Consider the following 20,111-nt stretch of genomic DNA (forward strand, 5'->3'; position numbering starts at 1 on the left):
AGAAAAAACCCTAAGGAATTTACAAAAGTATTAGAACTAATAAGTGAATTTAGCAAGATCAAAGGATACAAGGTACAAAAGTCAACTTAATTTCTATATACTAGCAGCAAACTACTGGAAAATAAACTTTAAAGTTTCATCTAAAATAGAACAAAAAAACAAAAAATATCTAGGAATAAATTTAACAAAGGACAAGCAAAATCTCACACTGAAAACTATAAGCATTGCTGAAAGAAATTGAAGACCTAAATAAATGGAGATATACCATGTTTATGGGTTGAAAGATTCAATATTGCTAAGATTGAAAATTTCCCCAAAATGATCTATACAGTGAAAGCAATTACAATCATAATATCTTATACCATATAATGGTGTAGAAATTCATAAATTCTAAAATTTACATGGAAATACAAAGGATGTAATATCCCAAACAATCTTGAAAAAAGTACCGAGTCAAAGATGTTACACTACCTGATTTCAAGACTTACTATAAAGCTACAGTAAGACATTGGGGTATTGCCAGATTAGATAAATCAATGCAACAGAACAGAGAGATCAAAAATAGACTCAGGCTTACACAGTACGGCTAGCAACATTAGCTAGCACTAGCTCTACTCTCTGTAATGAAGAAGCAGGGGACTACAAGAAACTGAATTGTATTTCCCTCTTATTCCCAACAGACTCATGTTTAACTTTTGCTCACAAAAAATGCCAGGAAATTTTTATTAATCCCTTTTTTAAAAAAAGTTAATATAAAATTATAGCAAAAAAAAAAACAAAAACAAAAACAAAACCCTGAACTTTAGTAACACAGCTGGAACAATCAACATTGGCAGCAGAAAAGATTTAATTTAGGATTCTGATATACCACCCACTACAAATACCCTGCATTAGTGTGGAACATTTACTACAATTGATGAGAGCACATTTTTATAATTGTACTATTAACTAAAGTCCATGGTTTAACATAGGGTTCACTGCATAGTGTAGTTCCATGGATTTATCTTTAAATTTTTATTCTGTTACCATGTATACAATCTAGCATTTTCCCTTTTAATCATATTCAGATATAGATTTCAGTGCTGTTAATTGCATTCACAATGTTATGCTACCACCACCACCATCCATTACCAAAACATTTTCATTATTCCAAATGGGAACCCTGTACATTTTAAGCCTTAACTTCCCATTCCATTCCCCACCTAGTCCACTGGAAACCTATCTTCTAGATTCTGACTATGAGTTTGCTTATTCTAATTGTTTCAAATATGGTGAGACCATAATATTTGTCCTCTTGTGTCTGGCTTATTTCACTCAACATGATGTCTTCAAGGCTGATCCATGTTGTCACATGTATCAGAACTTCATTCCTTTTTATGGCTGAATAATATTCCATTATATATATCACATTTCATTTATCCATTAATTCGTGATGGACACTAGAGTTGCTTCCATCTTTTGGCAAACATGAATAATGACACTATGAACACATCAATGTGAAAATATCTGTTTGAATCCTTGCTTTCAATTCTTTTGGGTATATAGCTAGTAGTGGGATTGCCAAATCATATGGCAATTCTATACTTAGCTTTCTGAGGAACTGTCAAACTGTCTTCCACAGCAGCTGTACCATTTTACATTGCCACCACCAATGAATAAAAGTTCCTATTTCTCCATAACCTCTCCAACACTTTTTTTTTCTTTCTAAATAATAGCAGCCATTTTAATGTGTATGAAATGGTATCTCACTGTGATTTTGATTTGCATTTTCCTGAAGACTAATGATGATGAGCATCTTTTCATGTGCTTTCTGGCCACTTGTGTATCTTCTTTGGAGAGATGTCTGCTCAACTTTTTGCCCATATTTTAATAGGGTTGTTTTCATTGTTAATTTGAAGGATTTCTTTTATATTCTGGATATTAATCCTTGATTGGATATACACTTTCCAAATATTTTCTCCCATTGTAAAGGTTGTCATTTTACTTTCATGGTAGTATTTTGAGGAAAAAAAGTTTTTAATTTTGATGAGGTCCCATTTATCTATTTTTTCTTTCGTTGCTTGTGCTTTGGGTGTAATGTCTAAGAAACCATTGCTTAATACAAAGTCCTGAAGATATTTCCCAAAATTTTTTGGAAGAATTTGATCCTTTTAGCTCTTACATTAAGGTCTTTTGTCCATTCAGAGTTGATTTTTGTATATAAGGTAGAGGTCCTCCTTTTTTTTTTTTTTTAATAAATGGAGATCTAGTTTTCCCAGTACGATTTGTTGAAGAGACTATTCTTTCCCAACTGTGTGGTCTTTGCTATTGTGTCAAAAATCAGTTGGCCACAAATGTGAGGGTTGATTTCTGAGCTCTCAATTTTGTTCCGTTGGTTTATATGTCTGTCCTTGTGCCAGTACCATGCTGTTTTGATTACTATGGCTTTGTAATAAACTTTAAGATCAGGAAGTATGAGTTCTAAAACTTCATTCTTCTTTTTCAAGATGGGTTTAGCTACTCAGGGCCTCTTACCTTACCATATAAATTTGATGATTGGCTTTTTCATTTCTGCAAAGACAGCTGTTGGGATTTTGATTGGAATTGCATTGAATCTATAAATTGCTTTGGGTCTTACACCTTACTTATATTTAGTCTTCCAATCTATGAACATAAAAGTTATGACATTTATTTAGGTCTTTAATTTATTTTAGCAATGTTTTGTAGTTTCTGTGTACAAGTCCTTTACATCCTTGGTGAGATTAATTCCTAGATATTTGATTCTTTTATTTGCTACTGTGGATGGAATTTTTTTCTTGATTTCATCTTCTGATTGTTCACTGCTTGTGTGTAGAAACACTGCTGATTTCTGGGTGCTGATCTTGAACCCATCACTTTGTTGAATTCATTTATTAGCTCTAGGAGCTTTGTTGTGGAGTTTCAGAATTTTCTGCATATAGGATAATGTCACCTGCAAAAAGGGAAAGTTTTACTTCTTCCTGTCCAATTTGGATGCCATTTATTTCTTTCATTTTTTTGCCTAATTGCTTGCAAGAACTTCCAGTATAATGTTGACTAACAGTGGTGACAGTGGGCATCCTTGTCTTGTTCCTGATATTAGAGAGAAAGCTTTCAGTCTTTCACCATTAAGTAGGATGTTAGCTATGGGATTTTCATATATGCACTTTGTCATGTTGAGGGAGTTTCCTTTTATTCCTAGTGTTCTAAGTGTTTTTATCAAGAAAAAGTGTGGTACTCTATCAAATGCCTTTTCTGCATCAATTAAGATGATTATGTGTTTTTTTTTTCCTTCTTTCTGTTAGTGTGGTCTATTACATTAACTAATTTTTTTTAATGTTGAACCACCCTTGCATCCCAGGGTTAAATCCCACTTGAACAGAGTGTATAATTCTTTTAAAGTGCTGTTGGATTTGGTTTGCTTGTATTTCGTTGAATTTATTTGCATCTATATTCATAAGAGATACTGGTCTGTAATTTTCTTTTCTTGTGGTATCATTATCTGGCTTTGTTATAAGGATAATATTGGTCTCACAGAATGAGTTAGGGATTGTTCCCTCTTCAATTTTTTTGAAGAGTTGGAGCAGAATTGGAATTGGAATTACGTCTTCTCAGAATGTTTGGTAGAACTCCCCTGTGAAGCCATCTGGTTCTGGGCTTTTCTTTGTTGGGAGGTTTTTGATTACTTATTCAATCTCTTTACTAGTAATTGGTTTGTTGAGATCTTCTATTTCATCTTGAGTCAATGTAGGCAGTTTGTGTGCTTCTAAGAATTTGTCCATTTTATCTAGGTTATCTAATTTATTGACTTACAGTTGTTCATAGTATCCTCTTATAGTCCTTTTTATTTCAGTAGGGTTAGTAATAATGTCTCCCTTTTCATTTCTGATTTTTGTCATTTGTATTCCCTTTTTTTGTCAGTGTAGATAATAATTGGTCAATTTTATTGATCTTTTCAAAGAACCAACTTTTGGTTGTGTTGATTCTCTCTGTTTTTTTGTTTTCTATTTCATTCATCTCTGCTCTTATCTTTGTTATTTCCTTCCATCTGCTAGCTTTGGGTTTAATTTGCTCTTCTTTTTCTAGTTCTTCTAGTTTTAGGTTTAGGTCTGTGATTTGAAGTCTTTTTTTTTTTTTTTTTCCTTAGATCATTCGTGTTTTAATCTAAGCATTTAGAGCTATAAATTTCCCTCTCAGACTGCCTTCACTGCATCCTTTAACTTTTAGTATGTTGTGTTTTCATTTCCATTTGTGTGCCAGTTTGAATGTATTGTGTCCCCTGAATGCCATTATCTTTGTGGTCTTGTGGGACAGACGTTTTGGTGCTGGTTAGATTTGCTTGGAATGTGCCCCACCCAGCTGTGGGTGGTGACTTTGGTGGGATAGTCCCATGGAGGCATGACCCCACCCATTCAGGGTGGGCCTTGATCAGTGGAGCCATATAAAACATGCTGACTCAAAGAGACTGGTTGGAGTGCAGCTGTGAGTGATGTTTTGAAGAAGAGCAAGCTTGCTAGAGAGGAATGTCCTGGGAGAAAGCCATTTTGAAACCAGAACTTTGGAGCAGACGCCAGCCATGTGCCTTCTCAGCTAACAGAGGTTTTCCGGACACTATTTGCCATCCTCCAGTGAAGGTACCCGATTACTGATGTTACCTTGGACACTTTATGGCCTTAAGACTGTAACTGTATAGCCAAATAAACCCCCTTTTTATAAAAGCCAATCCATCTCTGGTGTTTTGCATTCCGCAGCATTAGCAAACTAAAACAATTTGCCTCAAGATATTTCCTAATTTCACTTCTGACTTCCTCTTTAACCCCTGGTTCTTTAAGAGTATGCTATTTAATTTCCATGTATTTGTGAATTTTCCATTTCTCCGTTATTGATTTCTAACTTCATTCTGTTGTGGTCAGAGAATATACATGGTTTGACTTCAATATTTTAGAACTATTCAAACTTGTTTTCTGGCCTAACTATGGTCTATCCTGGAAAATGAGTCATTTGTACTAGAGAAAAAAGTGCATTCTATTTTCATTGGGAGCAGGGCTCAATATATGTCTGTTAAGTCTAATTGGTTTAGTGTATCATTCGAGTACTGTATTTCCTTATTGATCATCTGGCTAGATGTTCTATCCATTATTGAGAGTGGTGTGTTAAGGTCTCCTGCTGTTAATGTGGAACCATCAATTTCTCCCTTCAAATCTGTCAGTATTTGCTTCATATATTTTGGGGCTCTGCTGTTAGGTGCATATATATTTAAATCTCTTGCAGTTTTCTGTTGAATTGTCCCCTTTATCAGTATATAATGACCATCTTTGTCCCCCATAACTGTTTTTGACTTAAAGTCTATTTTAGCCAATATTAGTATAGGCACCCTAGCTCTTATTTAGTTACTACTTGCATGGTATATTTTTCCATCACTTCCTCAAACTACTTTTATCTTTGACTTCAAGGTGAGTCTCTTGCAGACACCAAATAGTTGGTTCATGCTTTTTTATCCATTTTGCCAATCTGTTTCTTTTGCCTAGAGAGTTTAATCCATATTTAAAGTCACTACTGATAATACGCGGCTTTCTTCTACCATTTTACTACTTAGCCTTTTTAAGTTTTATGCCTTTTTTTTTTGTCCCTCACTTCCATTAAAGCCTACTTTTATATTTATTTGCTTTTTTTGTGTTGTACATACTGAGTGTCTTCTCATTTCTATCTGGCTATATTTTTCATTTGTTTTCTTTGTGGTTACAATGGGTTTAAAATTTAACATCCTAAATATATAACAATTGCACACGGTTTGATACTAAGTTAATTTCAATAGACGCACACATACTTTTCCCATACCCCTTTGTCCCCCACTATTGTTTTGTTACTTGTTACAACTTGTATCTTTGTACTCTGTATACCTAAAAACCTAGATTAATCACTAAGTTTTGCATTTGCCTTTTAGCACCTGTAGGAAGGAAGAAGTGTAGTTACATACCAAACAATATAATACAATAATATTGGCATTTATAATTAGCTAAAAGGTTACATTTACCACAGTTCTCTCTTTATGCTGCTTTGAACCACTGTCTAGTGTTCTTTTCTTTCACTATGAAGAACTCCCTTTACTTCTGCTTGTAGGGCAGGTCCAGCGGTGCTAAACTTCCTTAGCTTTTGTTTCTCTGAGAATGTCTTAATCTCTCCCTCATTTTTGAAAGAGAGTCTCACTGGATATAAAATTCTTGGCTGGCAGTTGTTTTCCTTCAGCACTTTAAGTATTTCAGCCTACTGCCTTCTTGCCTCCATGGATTCTGTTGAGAAATTAGTCTTCACTCTAACTGGGACTTTCTTGTATGTAACACATTGCTTTTCTCTTGCAGCTTTCGTAACTCCTTGTCCTTTGCATTTGATGGTGTAATCAATATATGATAGGGTGTATTTTTATTCATGTTTTTCCTATTTAGTGTCCTCTGTGCCCTGGATGTGCATATTCATGTCTTTTGACTATTACTTCTGTCCCTTTCTCTTGTTCTTTTCTTTCTGGGACTCCCACAATGTGTATATTGGTGCACTTGATGCTGTTCCACAGCTGTCTTAGGCAATTTGTTTTTTTCTTTTTGCTCCTTAGCCTGTTTCATTTCAAGTGTCTTGTCTTTGTGGTCACTAATTCTTCTGTCAACTGGGAAGGCATGTGGCTGGCATCTGCTGTCCTTTGTTCCTGGGTTGTGTTTCAAAATGGCTTTATCCAAAATGTCTCTAGGTCTCCCTTAGTTTCTCTGGGGCAAACTCTGGGCTTCATCTCTTAGCTTAGCATCTCCAAATATCCTTCTGTCCGCATCTCCAAGCATCTTGCATTATAAGCCTCCAAGTGTCTGTGTCAGCTCTTAGCTTCTCTCTTAAATACTCCAGTGAACTAATCAAGACCCACCCTGAACGGGCAGGGCCATACCTGCATGGAAACAATTCAATCAGAGGTTCTACCTTAATCAACAGTCTAATCAGTCTGCCTCCACAAGATTGCATTAAAGAATATGGCTTTTCTGGGGGACATAGTATATCCAAATCAGCAGTTTTTATACTCCTTTCATTGTCTCCTGCTGTTTTTGCCTGGTAGGCAAATTCTGGGAGGATGGTCACCCCAAGAGGACTTTCCCAAGTCAGTGTTTCCTAGCCAAAACAGTGCCAGGCACCCATAAAAGGGGCACAGACCAGCTGTAAAGTGCCCTGGGGAGGTGAATAGGATGGGTGCCAAAACCTTCTCTGACGGTTCTCCAAAGCTGAGCTTTCCTGGCATGCCCAGCAAATGCAGCCCTTCAATTAACTTTCCCCTGCAGCCCTGAGGAAACATACATCTTTAAATCTCCATCGTCTCTGCCCCTGGGCAGGGAGAGTTGCAATAGCGGCTGCTGCTGCCTTTGTCTGCTCTGCCCTCAGAGCTGGGACCCTGCAATCTATATTCGCTAATCAAAAGCTGTGATCACTGATTGGCTATGCCCATACCTCTTCTTGGAGAAGGGGATTTTTAGGTCCCTTTCTATCACCAGCAGCTAGCCAGGGGCTGGACCCAGCAGCCTGCCATGAGTGTGGGGATACACACTGGTAACAGCTACATGGAAAGAGCAATTTACTGTTCTTTACTGTAATAATTTATCAGCCTCTTCCTCCTGGTCCTCCCTGGGTGCTGTACAATGTTTTTCTGTCCTCTGGGGTTTCAAAATAGTTTTTTTTTTCAGTTTCTGCCTGTTTAGTAGCTGTTTTTGTGGAAGGACTAAGTCCTGGAGCTCCCTACTCCGCTATCTTTCTAATGCTTTTGATAGTTATTATAAATGAGCATCTTCCTCTTGCTTATTTCTCCCAGTCAGTAACAGTGGAAGAATAGTATGAATGAGTACTAAATATCTCCTGCAGATTTTTGGATGCTGTAAAGTTACTCTATCTAGCAACATGACAACCACCCACCAGCATTTATGCTGAATAATGTATTTAAGAAAAATCAGTGTCAATGTGTATGACTCTGAATTATTTTGTGGTTCTTGACAATTAAGCACTCCATTCTAGAGATGCTGATGCCATAAATGATATGAATATGCTCATAATATCTCACAGAACTACTTAGAAATCAAATGTTTACAATTTGCCAAACAGATTATTCTTAGGAGAAAATAAAGATTTAGTTATGGTGTTAGGAACTCATTCTTTCTACATGAGGGTATATATACCACCAATTGGATGGAGGTTATGTCAATAGAGAAGTTAAAAAGTCTTTTGCTAATATCTGAGTATTATTTCCCATTACTTAGCTAAATTCCCACCCAAATGATAAATGCTATAACTGAATTCCTCCATTTTTACTATATCTTTTTTCTCTAAATTTCCTTTTTTAACACTTATAATTAGGATTGTCAGATTTAGCAAATAAAGATACAGTGTACTCAATAAAATTTGAATTTTGCATAAACAGTAAATATTTGGGAAGTTGTTTTTCTGAAATTCAAAATTAACAGGGCATCCTGATTTATCTGGTAACCTAACTTAAAATGTAACTCTTATACTATAACAACATGCTACATAAAGCAAATCTTGAACTATTTCAACATAAAGATTAAGCAGATTTTATTCATATGGGTAAGCTACAGAGCAGCTTAATATTGTTCTCTGAGGCAAACACAAGGAAGGAAAATAGCTTGGGTCTTGATCCTGCCAAAAATGTTTTACAAGTATATAAGAAATCACAACCAAGAAGTACACTCCAGGGATCATCAAAACTACCTTAAAAATCTATGGAGAGGAACTGTGGGTATATGATGGAATAGGAAGCTCCAGGAATCAGTTCCTCCACAAGAACAACTATTCAACAGGCAGGAAGGGGTCTGAGTCAACGATTTCAAAATTCCAGAGTCCAGTGGAACACTCCAGAATCTAGAATATAGGTAATCAGGGGGCATGGTGGGGGCAGAGAACAGGGAATTATAGGTTAAAATCTACATAGTTTCTATTTGGGATGATGGGAAAGTTTTGGTAATGGATGGTGGTGATGGTAGCACAACATTGTGAATGTAATTAACAGAACTGAAATATATATTTGAATGTGTTTAAAAGGGGAAATTTTAGGTTGTATACATGTTACTAGAATAAAAATTAAAAAAAAAAAATCCATGGAATTGCACAACACAAAACAGTGAACCCTAAGTTCAACCATGGACTATAGTTAATAGAACAACTATAAAAATGGGTTTTTATCAATTGTAACAAATACACTACATCAATGTAAGCTGTTAGTAATGGGATGGTGTATGGCAACCCTGTATTTTATGCATGATTTTGCTGTAAACCCACAACTTCTCTAGTAAAAAATATCTATGAAATTTCATAAATAGAATTGCATTTCCTCTTGCACTCTTATTCTCACCATTGCCCAGCTCCATCTTGGGGACAAACAGGAAAACAGTAAGACATGGCTTTTAAAGAATTTTTCATATTTTAGTATTTTGCTCTATTTCTCCATTTTTACAACTTGATTCATTTTGTTTCAGTCCCAACATATTTGCATGTGATTTGAAAAAAATGCCCTAGATTTCTTATTATGGATCGTAGACATTCTGGCATATAACTGCATTGTTAAAAAAAAAAAAAAAAAAAAAAAAAAAATGTGTTGCTTTCATGATATAGCCCATGCTAATCTAAATAATACAAATACAAAAGTGCTTTAAAAGTCATATAGGTAAGTATCTGTACCTAGACACCTTCACTGATATAATACTTTTGAGGAAACAGTGAAATGCTACATAATAGTGAGATGCTACCAATATTTTCCATATTTGTTTTGAAAATTAAATCCTATTGTACAGCAAGTAGGTAATATTGAAATAAAAAATGTTTAAAAAGTTTAACTTAAAACTTTTCCTTTAAATTAAGCTTCTGTAATAAAACAAATACCATACAACTATGAATTTTCAAATTCTAATTTCTTCCTGCAAGTAGAATTTGAGACTTTCATATGCCAAATGGCCTTTAGTATTCTCAGTGTTTCCTTTAGTAAACTTGGTAGTTTATATGTACATACTTCTCTCTCTTAAAGTCACAATTTTAATATCTGAGAATAGGTTAAGTATTTTTCCACACCGATTTCTCAATGTCTTTGCACAGGTTCCCTAAGAAAAACTTCCTTCCTGCTTCTACTATTCTAGCCTTTAAATCTGCTCAGAGATCCAGAGATATACATTCTAAGAATTCCTTTCAACCATACAGATTAACATCAGCATCTTGAATTAATTTTTAACCACACAAAGGAAATATCCCAACAATATAGAAAAACATTTCAGTATATCAGCTGTTGCAAATCTATTTTAAAAGTACTACCTTTCTGGTTTTATTCAGACCATTCTCATCGTGAAAACTGTTTTGATGTATCCTCAAAACCTTTTTTTTTTTTAAAAAAAAATCAGTGAAATAGATACTTCAGCAGAATTATAGAGAGAGTAGAATGAAAGCTGAAAATTTCAACCTGTGATAATTGGGTATAAATGGTGGTAACTACAGAAAATGCTCTCTCAACACCAGTGGTCAAAATCAGTATTGGATGGTGCTATGAAAAACCTGGTATCTATTCCAAAATACCCTGCCATTATTTTTAAAGCGTATGAGAAATGCTGAATGTACTGCTCTCATAGTTCTTTCCGCTAAGTAACAAAATGGTACACATACCAAAGACGTGTCAAAAACTTGTAGCAGAGTTTTCTAGCACCACTTGTACTTCCTTAGAATGTAGCACCACACTTTATCATCTATTACAAGGCATAGGAAGTTGGAAACAATTTTTGGCAGAATATCATGCTTTTCTGCTAAGCTCTCTCTTCAAGAATAAAAGGGTTAGTAAAAAGAGGAGGAAAGGAGGAAGGAAGGAGTTAACTAACAGAGATTGAATGCTAGTTCAACATTAAATGCTACATATTCTTTAAAAAAATTATGCCTACTTTGAACCAGGTTTTGTGCCAGGTGTATTACGTATATTATTGTAAGTGCTCACAATAATAAGTCAAATGCAGATATTATATCAATGTTACTTAAACATCTATAGTGTATAGGATCCTCTTTCCAGTGAGATGAAATTACTTGCCCAAGTTCACAGAGCTAATAGGTGCAGAGCTGGGTTGTGAACTCATATCTATCTTACTCTCCAGACCACGATTTTTCAGCATCATCAAACTGAAAGTATTCCAAGTCACACAGTTAGGGAGTGGTAGAGCTAGGACTCAAACTCTGATGTCTGTGCTCTCTAGTCACTATACTATGGTATCTTTGAGCAAGGAAAAGAGATATTCTTCTTATGTGTAATATACATTTGACATTGAAGGCTTATCTTTTTAGATAATTCCTCATTAGCTTTTGCTAACAAGTAAAAACATAAGATTGATACTTACTTCAATAATTTATAGGAAGAGCCAAATAGGATAATTCTGCATTTATACTACCAATGAGAAAGCATGTCAAGATAGAAGGGAAAAAGTGAGGAAAAGTACAACTGCCACCACCACTATCATCATCATCATTACATCAACACCACTTACATAGCATTTGTTCTTTGCTGGGATCTGCTCCAAGTTCTTTAGATATACTGACTTATTTAACACAACAATCCTTTGAGGTAGGTACTACTATTATTCCCATATAATCAGAGATAAGGAAACAGATACAAAGAGGTAAATCATTCCCCTAAGGTCACACAGCTTTAAGTGGCAGTCAGTATCTGAACTCAAGTGATCTGGCTCTACAGTCCATGTAGTACCAGGCTACTGAGTCTCCTCTGTAGAAAGAACTAGGAAGTACGATTTAAAAAAAATAAGCAAGTCTCTCCCATTCACGAGGTTATCAACTAGGTGGTGTTTCCACTATGTCACTGCCAATAGATGTTAAGAGGGAATTTGCCACTCTGTTTCAGCAAAGAATTTAGTTACAATTGTTCTGATTGCTTACTTATGCTTTTAAACTAAGGTGGGAATTTCAGTAAAGCATAACATAAATGAATACATATCAATGTTTAATCCTAAAGTGTCTTTAAAGAATTTGTCTCAAGAATCAAAGTACAACTTATCTATCCTTTTATGGTAGACTAGAAAAATAGCTTGCTTCTTTCAAATATGTTCTAAGTTAACATTATCTAATGTTTTGCTTAGGGAAGGAAAATTCAGCATGTTTGTGTTTCTGTGTTTGTTAATCTGAATTCACTTCTTAAGACTCTTTCTATGACCACTTCCCATTTCCTAAGTAGAATGTACAAACACAGTCAGGGCGGGGGAGGGAGGGAGGCATGACAAAAAAAGACATTCATTTCTACCTACTTGGGAGAGAAATTCCAAATGGGTTTACTTCAATTAAAAAGTACAACACATATGTATACTTTAAGTTTATATTTACATCCTTTCTGCTTTTTTGTTGTTGTTAAGCCATGTTTCTCTTTTAAACTTTTTTCTCCCCCAATGGGAATATAATACCATGACCAAATAAGTGATGAATGAGAAATAATGGCACTGAGGATCAAGGCAATTCACATTAATAAGAGGCATCCTCTTTTCAAAAGTATTACAGTTTACCTTTTCAACTAGTCAGTTCTAACAAACATATATCCTTATCTCCTGATTTCAGAAATATTATTTTAATGGACAAGCAGAGCTACCACTTATCTACCTATAAAACATGAAAACATATTTTTTTCACCAGCATATAAATGGTGAATCTAAATACTGTATGAAGTTGTAGTCATTAAAATTGCTTGACTTAATGCATAATCAGCATTCCTAATAATTTTTTTAAGAAATGACTGGAAAAATTCCTTTAATCCTAATAAATCATCCTATGTTAATTTTGGCAAGTTGGGAATATAGAAAAACATCTGCTGGTGACAGTCTTCTTAGTTGGTGGAATGAACTTGTTACTATTTAACACCAAAAGAAAAAAAATAGCTTGATTTTCATAAAGAATCTCCCAGAAAAAATAAACTACTATTTTTTTCATATAAGAAATAACTTGAATTCTGAGTTTGATAAGTTAGTGATACTTAAAAATTTCTTTTGAGGGGGGAAGAATTTTTAAATAAATCTAAGATATTTTTGTTATTATTTTCCCAATAAGGATGAAGATTTTCAACAAGAGAGATGGTGGAATACCAATCAGGTACAGACTACCCATCATAAATAAAAATCAGTGTAGGCAGCAGGTTTCTTATCCCTCTTGAGAGTGCTTAATAAATATATAATCTTAAGGTACCTTTTTTCTTTGTTTGCTATTCAGGCAAACACATCTCTTGTATAATTTTAAGTGTATTATAAGCAGTCACATGTGCTGCTTGAAAATATGGAAAACAGCAATAGACTCAGAAGGGATGGAGCCAATTCAATATTGTGAACCAAGTGGAAATTTTCTACTAAGCAGCATTTTAGTTTCTGAAAAACTATAGTTAGTTTTTAATTCTCTCACAGATTTAGTTTGTATCTCAGGTAACAATGTAAATTTCATCTTTTTAACTATGGCATCAAAGTTTAGACTATAGTTGTTCATATTTCTACACTTTAGTTTTCAACTTCTAGATTTACAAACTCCTGACTTGTGAATAGCCTATATAGCTTAACTTACCAATCTACATTGAATAACTGGAATTTTCTCGGCGTGTGATTTGCCCTACGAAGAGGAATAATGATTCTTTTTCTTGAACTGCTGAATTGTTAGCAAGCGGTCATGGCTGAGAGGGAGCAAAGCTCCATGTGAATTACATCTTTGTAAAACCACAGAGATCCTCAAACACCCTCCCAATTAGTCTGTATACTTTCCATGAGTTGAAAATAAACAGGCCTGTCTTAAGCAAAATGCTAAAGAAGGCAAATGCCCCCAGGACTTCTTTTTCTTTTCTGTGGTGTCACTTTCTGAGATGAAAGAAAACCACAGTGATCTACAATGATCCAGTTTTGTACCTGCAATGCAAAAAGCAGTATGCAAGAGGAGAGAAGCCAGAGAGAGATGATAAATTCCAATTAGAAGAGATTCTGGAAGCTTGGATAGCTATTTCAGCAAATGGCTTTAAATGTCTTATTATTTTCTAGTCAAATTTATTTCAATGATTCCATTTATTTACATCTATACCTGGTAAATCAGAGAAGAGGAGAATGCACTCATTAAAACCATTAGCCAAAAGCCGGTCCCGCAGCTGCTGAAGAATTGCTACTCCAATACAGAACGGGAAAGAGGAATTCCCAAGCAGTAAGGTATCCCAGAGGTGAAAAATTTTGTGCAGTGGAAATACATCTGTAAAATGACAAAACAAATGAATAAATAAATGAATAAAATTTAAAAACAAGATAAATAAAAATTCGAAACAATAATGCTTTGATAGACACATGACTATTAACTTATGGTCTAAATTATTATTTAAGAAGAAAAATTACTACCAAACTGTTTTTATAAAATGCTTATTTGGCTTTGTAGATTTATCGTTTTCTAAGTCTTCTAAAAGAAGTAATAATTAGATTGGTCAAATACATGGTATTTTCTAACCTTCATTAACAATCTTGATAGAGTTGTTCCATTGATTTTATTTCTCCCAGAATCTTCCAGGTTATATTATTCTCACAAGCTTATTTTCCTAGCTGTACTTTAGAACTGTTTTAGATAAGTATGGTTACATTTCTGTTATGCACTCTAAACAATTATCTTATTAGATTCACACTAAAAAATCCTATGGACAAATTTCTATATTTGGCAACTTCCTTTTTTTTCATTTAACAAGATCCTATGGATACCTTTCCAGGCCAATGCATATAGACTACTTCAAATATTGTACTCCATTTTTCACGTGTACATACCTAAGCAAGGATGTCCATTGTACTAATATTTGTAACTGATTAAAGTCTTATACATTGAATTATCTGCTCAATTTCCAGAGGAATGTCAGTTTAGGAAAATAATAAAAGTATAAGTTGCTAGAGAAACTCTAAAAATTAAGACTGATTTGGTTGCAAAAGTTGTCCTCCAAAACTTTATGTAAATGCTATGGTGAATGTTAATTTCTTTTCCAACAAAGGGTAGAGATTGTATGAATGTCATGACATGTTAAACTGGTTTTTATCCTATAAAATTCTATTTTGATGTTCAGAGTTAGAATAATTGAAACTTTTTTCAACCCAAATCTATTACATTAGAATTTCATAAGGATTCTTATTAAATCTGCTTAATATTATTGTAAATATACTGGGCAGAATGGAGCTATCCTTTTGCAAATACAAAATGGAAGGGAATATGATACTTACGGGTAAACATGGTGAGAAACCAGGGGATGGCATAGAGCTATGAGTGGAAAAAGAAAGGGGCACAGGGGATGGATAAAGGAAATAAAAGAGATAATTAGAATGATTACCGATAAACTTAATGGTGAAAAAGTTCTATTTTCTGGTTTCTTCCACTTATTAAAATAAAGAGAATGCAGGTACTCATAGTGACTATCACAAATGCTATATAATATAATGATATCTACCTACATTACAAATGCTGTAGATAACTTTTGTACCAGGGATTATTCCACAAAATGTCTTCATTTCATCAAAGTCTACACTCAAGACCATGGCTAATCCAAATGCAATACTAGCATGTTAATTTCAAGGGTGTACTTTTCAGGTTGTACAAAAATATTGCTGACATTTTAAAGGTCCTCCCTCATCAATGTTGAGATACTCTTACTAGGTATTTTTGAGAATCAATATGACATATGAAAAATGTTTCATGAAAAGGTGTTACGAAGTATTATGCTTTTTGGTACCACTTCCTCAGGTAATAGGAGACTTCTTAAAGAATAAAAGTAGCAAGTCTAGGAATAGAATAATTTGGTTCCTTAGCCTAGTGCCAAATTTATTTTCCTAAGTTTACAACCTGGAATATGGAAATGCTATATAATTTTTAATCAATTTCTTTTTTTTTGAGATTTTGGGAGTGAAAATTCATTCTTAGTATCTAGAGAAGAGATTAAAGTAGAGTAAAATCTCCTTTGTCTATAGTAAGCATCAAAAGTCAATAATAATTTACAGAGAGACCAGAAAAGGCATTAACTTTATTTTACTTTCTGATTTAATAAAGCCGACTACTAAATGAAGATTTTTTTACTACCTCTAGGGCTTAAATAAATATTCTTTCAATGCCTACCAATTATGAATTTATGAGTATAGTGTGTATTTTATCTTTGCATTGCACAAAATTATTTATTCTATCAAAATACCAATCAAGAACTGTATAAGTATAATTACATATAGCTACATTAAAAATTCAAGTATAGTATGTGAAATAAAGTCCAATGCTTACTACAATATCATCATTTATATATATCGAAACATAGACAATACTTGCTAGTGACATTTCAAATGGGAAAAATGAGGAAAAGAAAGGGATGTGACTTCACTGTTAACAATATGGTTTGTAGAAAACAATAAGATAATAAAATCTGAACACTTTAGTCTACTTTAACTTTAAAAATAAAATCAGCAGAGGTAAGTTTTATCACTATTACTCAACTTTCCTTTCTTTTAAGGACCTGACATCAAATATATAACTCTCTACCTTTCTGATCAAAGCCAATTGTTTGCTTTAGGAATCTTTTCTAAATTACTTCAGCAACTAGCTCACAATCCCTTTTTCTCCACACTATTTTCTATAATTATTAACTTCATCAAAAATAGAGAGGATCCATGAAACCAAAAGCTGGTTCTTTGAAAAAATCAATAAAATTGATAAACCCTTAGCTAGACTGACAAAGAAAAACAGAGGAAGCAAATAACTGGAATTAGAAATGAAAGGGGGAGGGGAGAGGCATTACTATTGACTCTGCAGAAATAAAAAAGGATTTTAACAGGATAGTTTAAACAACTGCATGCCAACAAACTAAATAACTGAGTTGAAATAGACAAGTTCCTAGAAACACACAAACTACTGACACTGATCAAGAAGAAATAGAAGATGTCAAGTGACCAATAACAAGAGACTGAATCAGTAATCAAAAACCTCCCAACAAAGAAAACCCCAGGACTGGATAGCAAGTGAATTTTTACCAAACATTTTATGAAAAATTAAACCAATCCTGCTCAAACTCTTTCAAAAAATGAAGAGGTGGGAATACTTCCTACTCCTTCTATGAAGCTAACTTCACCCTAGATAAAGATGCCATAAGAAAAAAAAATTACAGGTCAATATCCCTTATGAATACAAAAATTCTCAATGTAATACTATGAAACCAAATCCAACAGCACATTAAAAGAATTACACACCATGACCAAGTGGGATTTTTACCAGGTATGCAATGGTGGTTCAACATAAGAAAATCAATTAAAGTAATACATCATATTAACAGAACAAAGGGGAAAAAACATGTGATCATCTCAAATGATACAGAAATGGCATTTGAAAATATTCAGCATCCCTCCTGAAAAAAATTACTTAGAAAACTAGGAAAAGAAGAAAACTTCCTTAATATGATAAAGGGCATATAAAAAACAGAGAACTAAGGTCATGCACAATGGTGAAAGATGGAAAGATTTCCCCCTTAGATAGGAAAAAGATAAGGGTGCTCACTGACATCACTGTCCTTCAACACTGTTACGGAAGTTCTACCCAGATACTTCAGCAAGAAAAAGAAATAAAAGGCACCATGGAAAGGAAGATGTGAAACTTACCATATTTTGAGATGACATGATCCTATATATACACCTGAAAAAGCTACAGCAAAACTACTAGAGTTAATAAATCAATTCAGCAAAGTGGAGGGGTACAAGATCAAAAGGCAAAAATAAGTAATATTTTTATATATCAGTAATTAATCTGAAGAGGAAATCAAGAAAAAAATCCATTTAGAATATCAAGTAAAAGAAGAAAAGATCTAGGAATAAATTTAAACCAGATATAAAGGACTTGTACACAGAAAACTATAAGAACATTGCCAAATAAATGTAAGGATATTCTGCCTATGGCTTGGAAGATTAAATACTATTAAAATGTCAATTCTACCCAAAGCAATTTACAGATTCAACACCATCCCATCAAAATTCCAACAGCTTTCTTTGTAGAAACACAAAAGCTAATCATCAAATTCATATGGAAGGCTAAGGGGCTCCAAATAGCCAAAACAATCTTGAAAAAGAAGAATGAAGTTGGAAGAATCACCCTTCCCAATTTTAAAACTTACAACAAAGCTACAGTAATAAAACAGCATGTGTACAGGCACAAGGACAGACATATAGACCAATGGAATCAGATGGAGAGTTCACCCAAACATCTACTGTCACTTGATTTTTGACAAGGCTGCCAAGTACACTCAATGGAGAAAGAATGGTCTCTTCAATAAATGATGCTGGAAAAACTGGATAGCCGTAAGTTAAAGAATGAAGGTGGATCCCTAACTCATACCATATATAAAAATTAATTTAAAATGGATCAAAGGAATGAGGTCCAGTTGTGTGTTCAGGAAGATGGTGGAACCAAGTCTGGAAATCAGCTAGCAGTCTCTGCCAAATCCTGATTTGCAATGCCCTGAGAGATAATTATGAAAATGCAATGCCTGTGTACTGGAAGTCACCCCATACCAGCATTCACTTACTCTGAACCTCTCAGAAAAAGGGTGACAGTTTGTCCCTCAATACATCAGATGATAAGGATCTGAGAGAACAGCTGGATATGCTTTCAATCATCATCTCCTGCATCAGCCATGAGCCCCTCTTCTCTGCAGACCAGGTTATTTTAGAAATCAAAGAAATGATGCAGGAATCACCAGACCCTGAAGATAATGAAACCCTCATACAGTCAGGTCAGCTTTAAATGCTTTCCCAGGAAATTCAAACCGTTAAGAGATCTAGTACAAGCAGTTTTGAAGAGAGAGTAACAAGTCTCTCAGTGTCTAACTTAAATGAACTACTGGAAGAGACTGAGATCACCATTAAGGATTACCATGAAGAGCCAGTGCAGCAGATGGCCCTGCAAGATGAACTTGAGTTTGAAAAGGAAGTGAAAAACAGCTTTATTTCTGTTTTTATTGAAGTGTAAAACAAACAGGAAGAGCACAAAGAAACAGCCAAAAACAAAAAGCTCAAAAATGGCAGCTCTCAGAATGGCAATCATATGGAAATCATATGGCCAACACATACTTGATGACAATCATTCCTTATGAAAAAAAAAATGGACTGCCATCTGTTGAAGATCCTTAAATATTAACAAAAATTCTCCATGCCATGATGGAGGATAGTGAAAAAGTTCTGAGCTTGTTAACTGATTATATATTGAAAGTTCTGTGCCCTACATAGAGCAGTATCACTTCAGGAGCAGTTTTATCTTCTGTGGACTATGAGCTAGATTTCTTATAGCATTATTCTGAAACCTGGCTACCATTACTTTCCTGTTACTGGAAATGCAGCACATTTGAACTTGAGTTTGTGGTTCAGTATTAACAGATCATGACTACACTAAATCTTTATATTATAGAACCAAGAGAAACATGGCACTACTTTGAATTCTAGAGATGGATTTTGTTAACTCCCAACAATTATGAACTTTTCTCTTCTCTAACTTAGTAGAATAAGGGGTAGTAATAATAATTGTGCATATGCAGTTATATTTTTCTTTAACTGACATTATGCTCATTCGAGTTTATACAGTTTTCTATATCTCAAGTGCACTGACGACATAAATTAAAGCACTGAGAGATTCATACTATAGCTATTCTTCAGTGGTAGCGAGAACCAACCCTAATTTTAAGAGAGAATTGTCAGTTTAAGTATTACCTACCAGTACTGCCCAGAGACATTGAAACTTAACAAACTTGGGCTTTTCTTGAAGTGAAACCAGAATATGCATTACTTAAGCTTAATACTTAACGAACACTGAAAAACTGCTAAAAATGTCTTATTGTATAGCCTCCCCATAGTCACCATTATTCAAATTTTAACCATTAAGTTGCTATTCACTTTCAGAATCTCGGATTGTTTAACTTTAGATGTTGAAATGTTTTGTGTCCTGTCTGTGAAGAAGTGTACTTTAAAAGGAGTTTGTATCCTTTAAGGTGCTGAAGAAATCTTATGCTGCAGCATTGTCCATTTCCCATCATTACTGTGTTACAT

The 20,111-nt window shown here is 34.3% G+C and overlaps 1 protein-coding gene and 1 pseudogene across 6 annotated transcripts in view; one reads left to right on the forward strand and one right to left on the reverse strand.

Moving 5' to 3' along the window:
• TBCK (TBC1 domain containing kinase) overlaps positions 1-20,111 on the reverse strand; it is a 288,134-nt gene that overhangs the window by 124,616 nt on the left and 143,407 nt on the right. For all 6 annotated transcript variants that reach the window (XM_037830400.1, XM_037830399.1, XM_037830401.1 and 3 more), the window contains exons 21-22: positions 15,273-15,309; positions 14,110-14,271 (exon numbers count right to left, since the gene is read on the reverse strand). In XM_037830400.1, the coding sequence (XP_037686328.1) occupies positions 14,110-14,271; positions 15,273-15,309 (199 nt within the window). The remainder of the gene's footprint in view (positions 1-14,109; positions 14,272-15,272; positions 15,310-20,111) is intronic.
• On the forward strand, positions 18,350-19,298 carry LOC119529071 (annotated as a pseudogene).

Source organism: Choloepus didactylus, chromosome 3 (genome assembly GCF_015220235.1).
Source record: "Choloepus didactylus isolate mChoDid1 chromosome 3, mChoDid1.pri, whole genome shotgun sequence".
Classification (NCBI taxonomy): domain Eukaryota; kingdom Metazoa; phylum Chordata; class Mammalia; order Pilosa; family Megalonychidae; genus Choloepus; species Choloepus didactylus.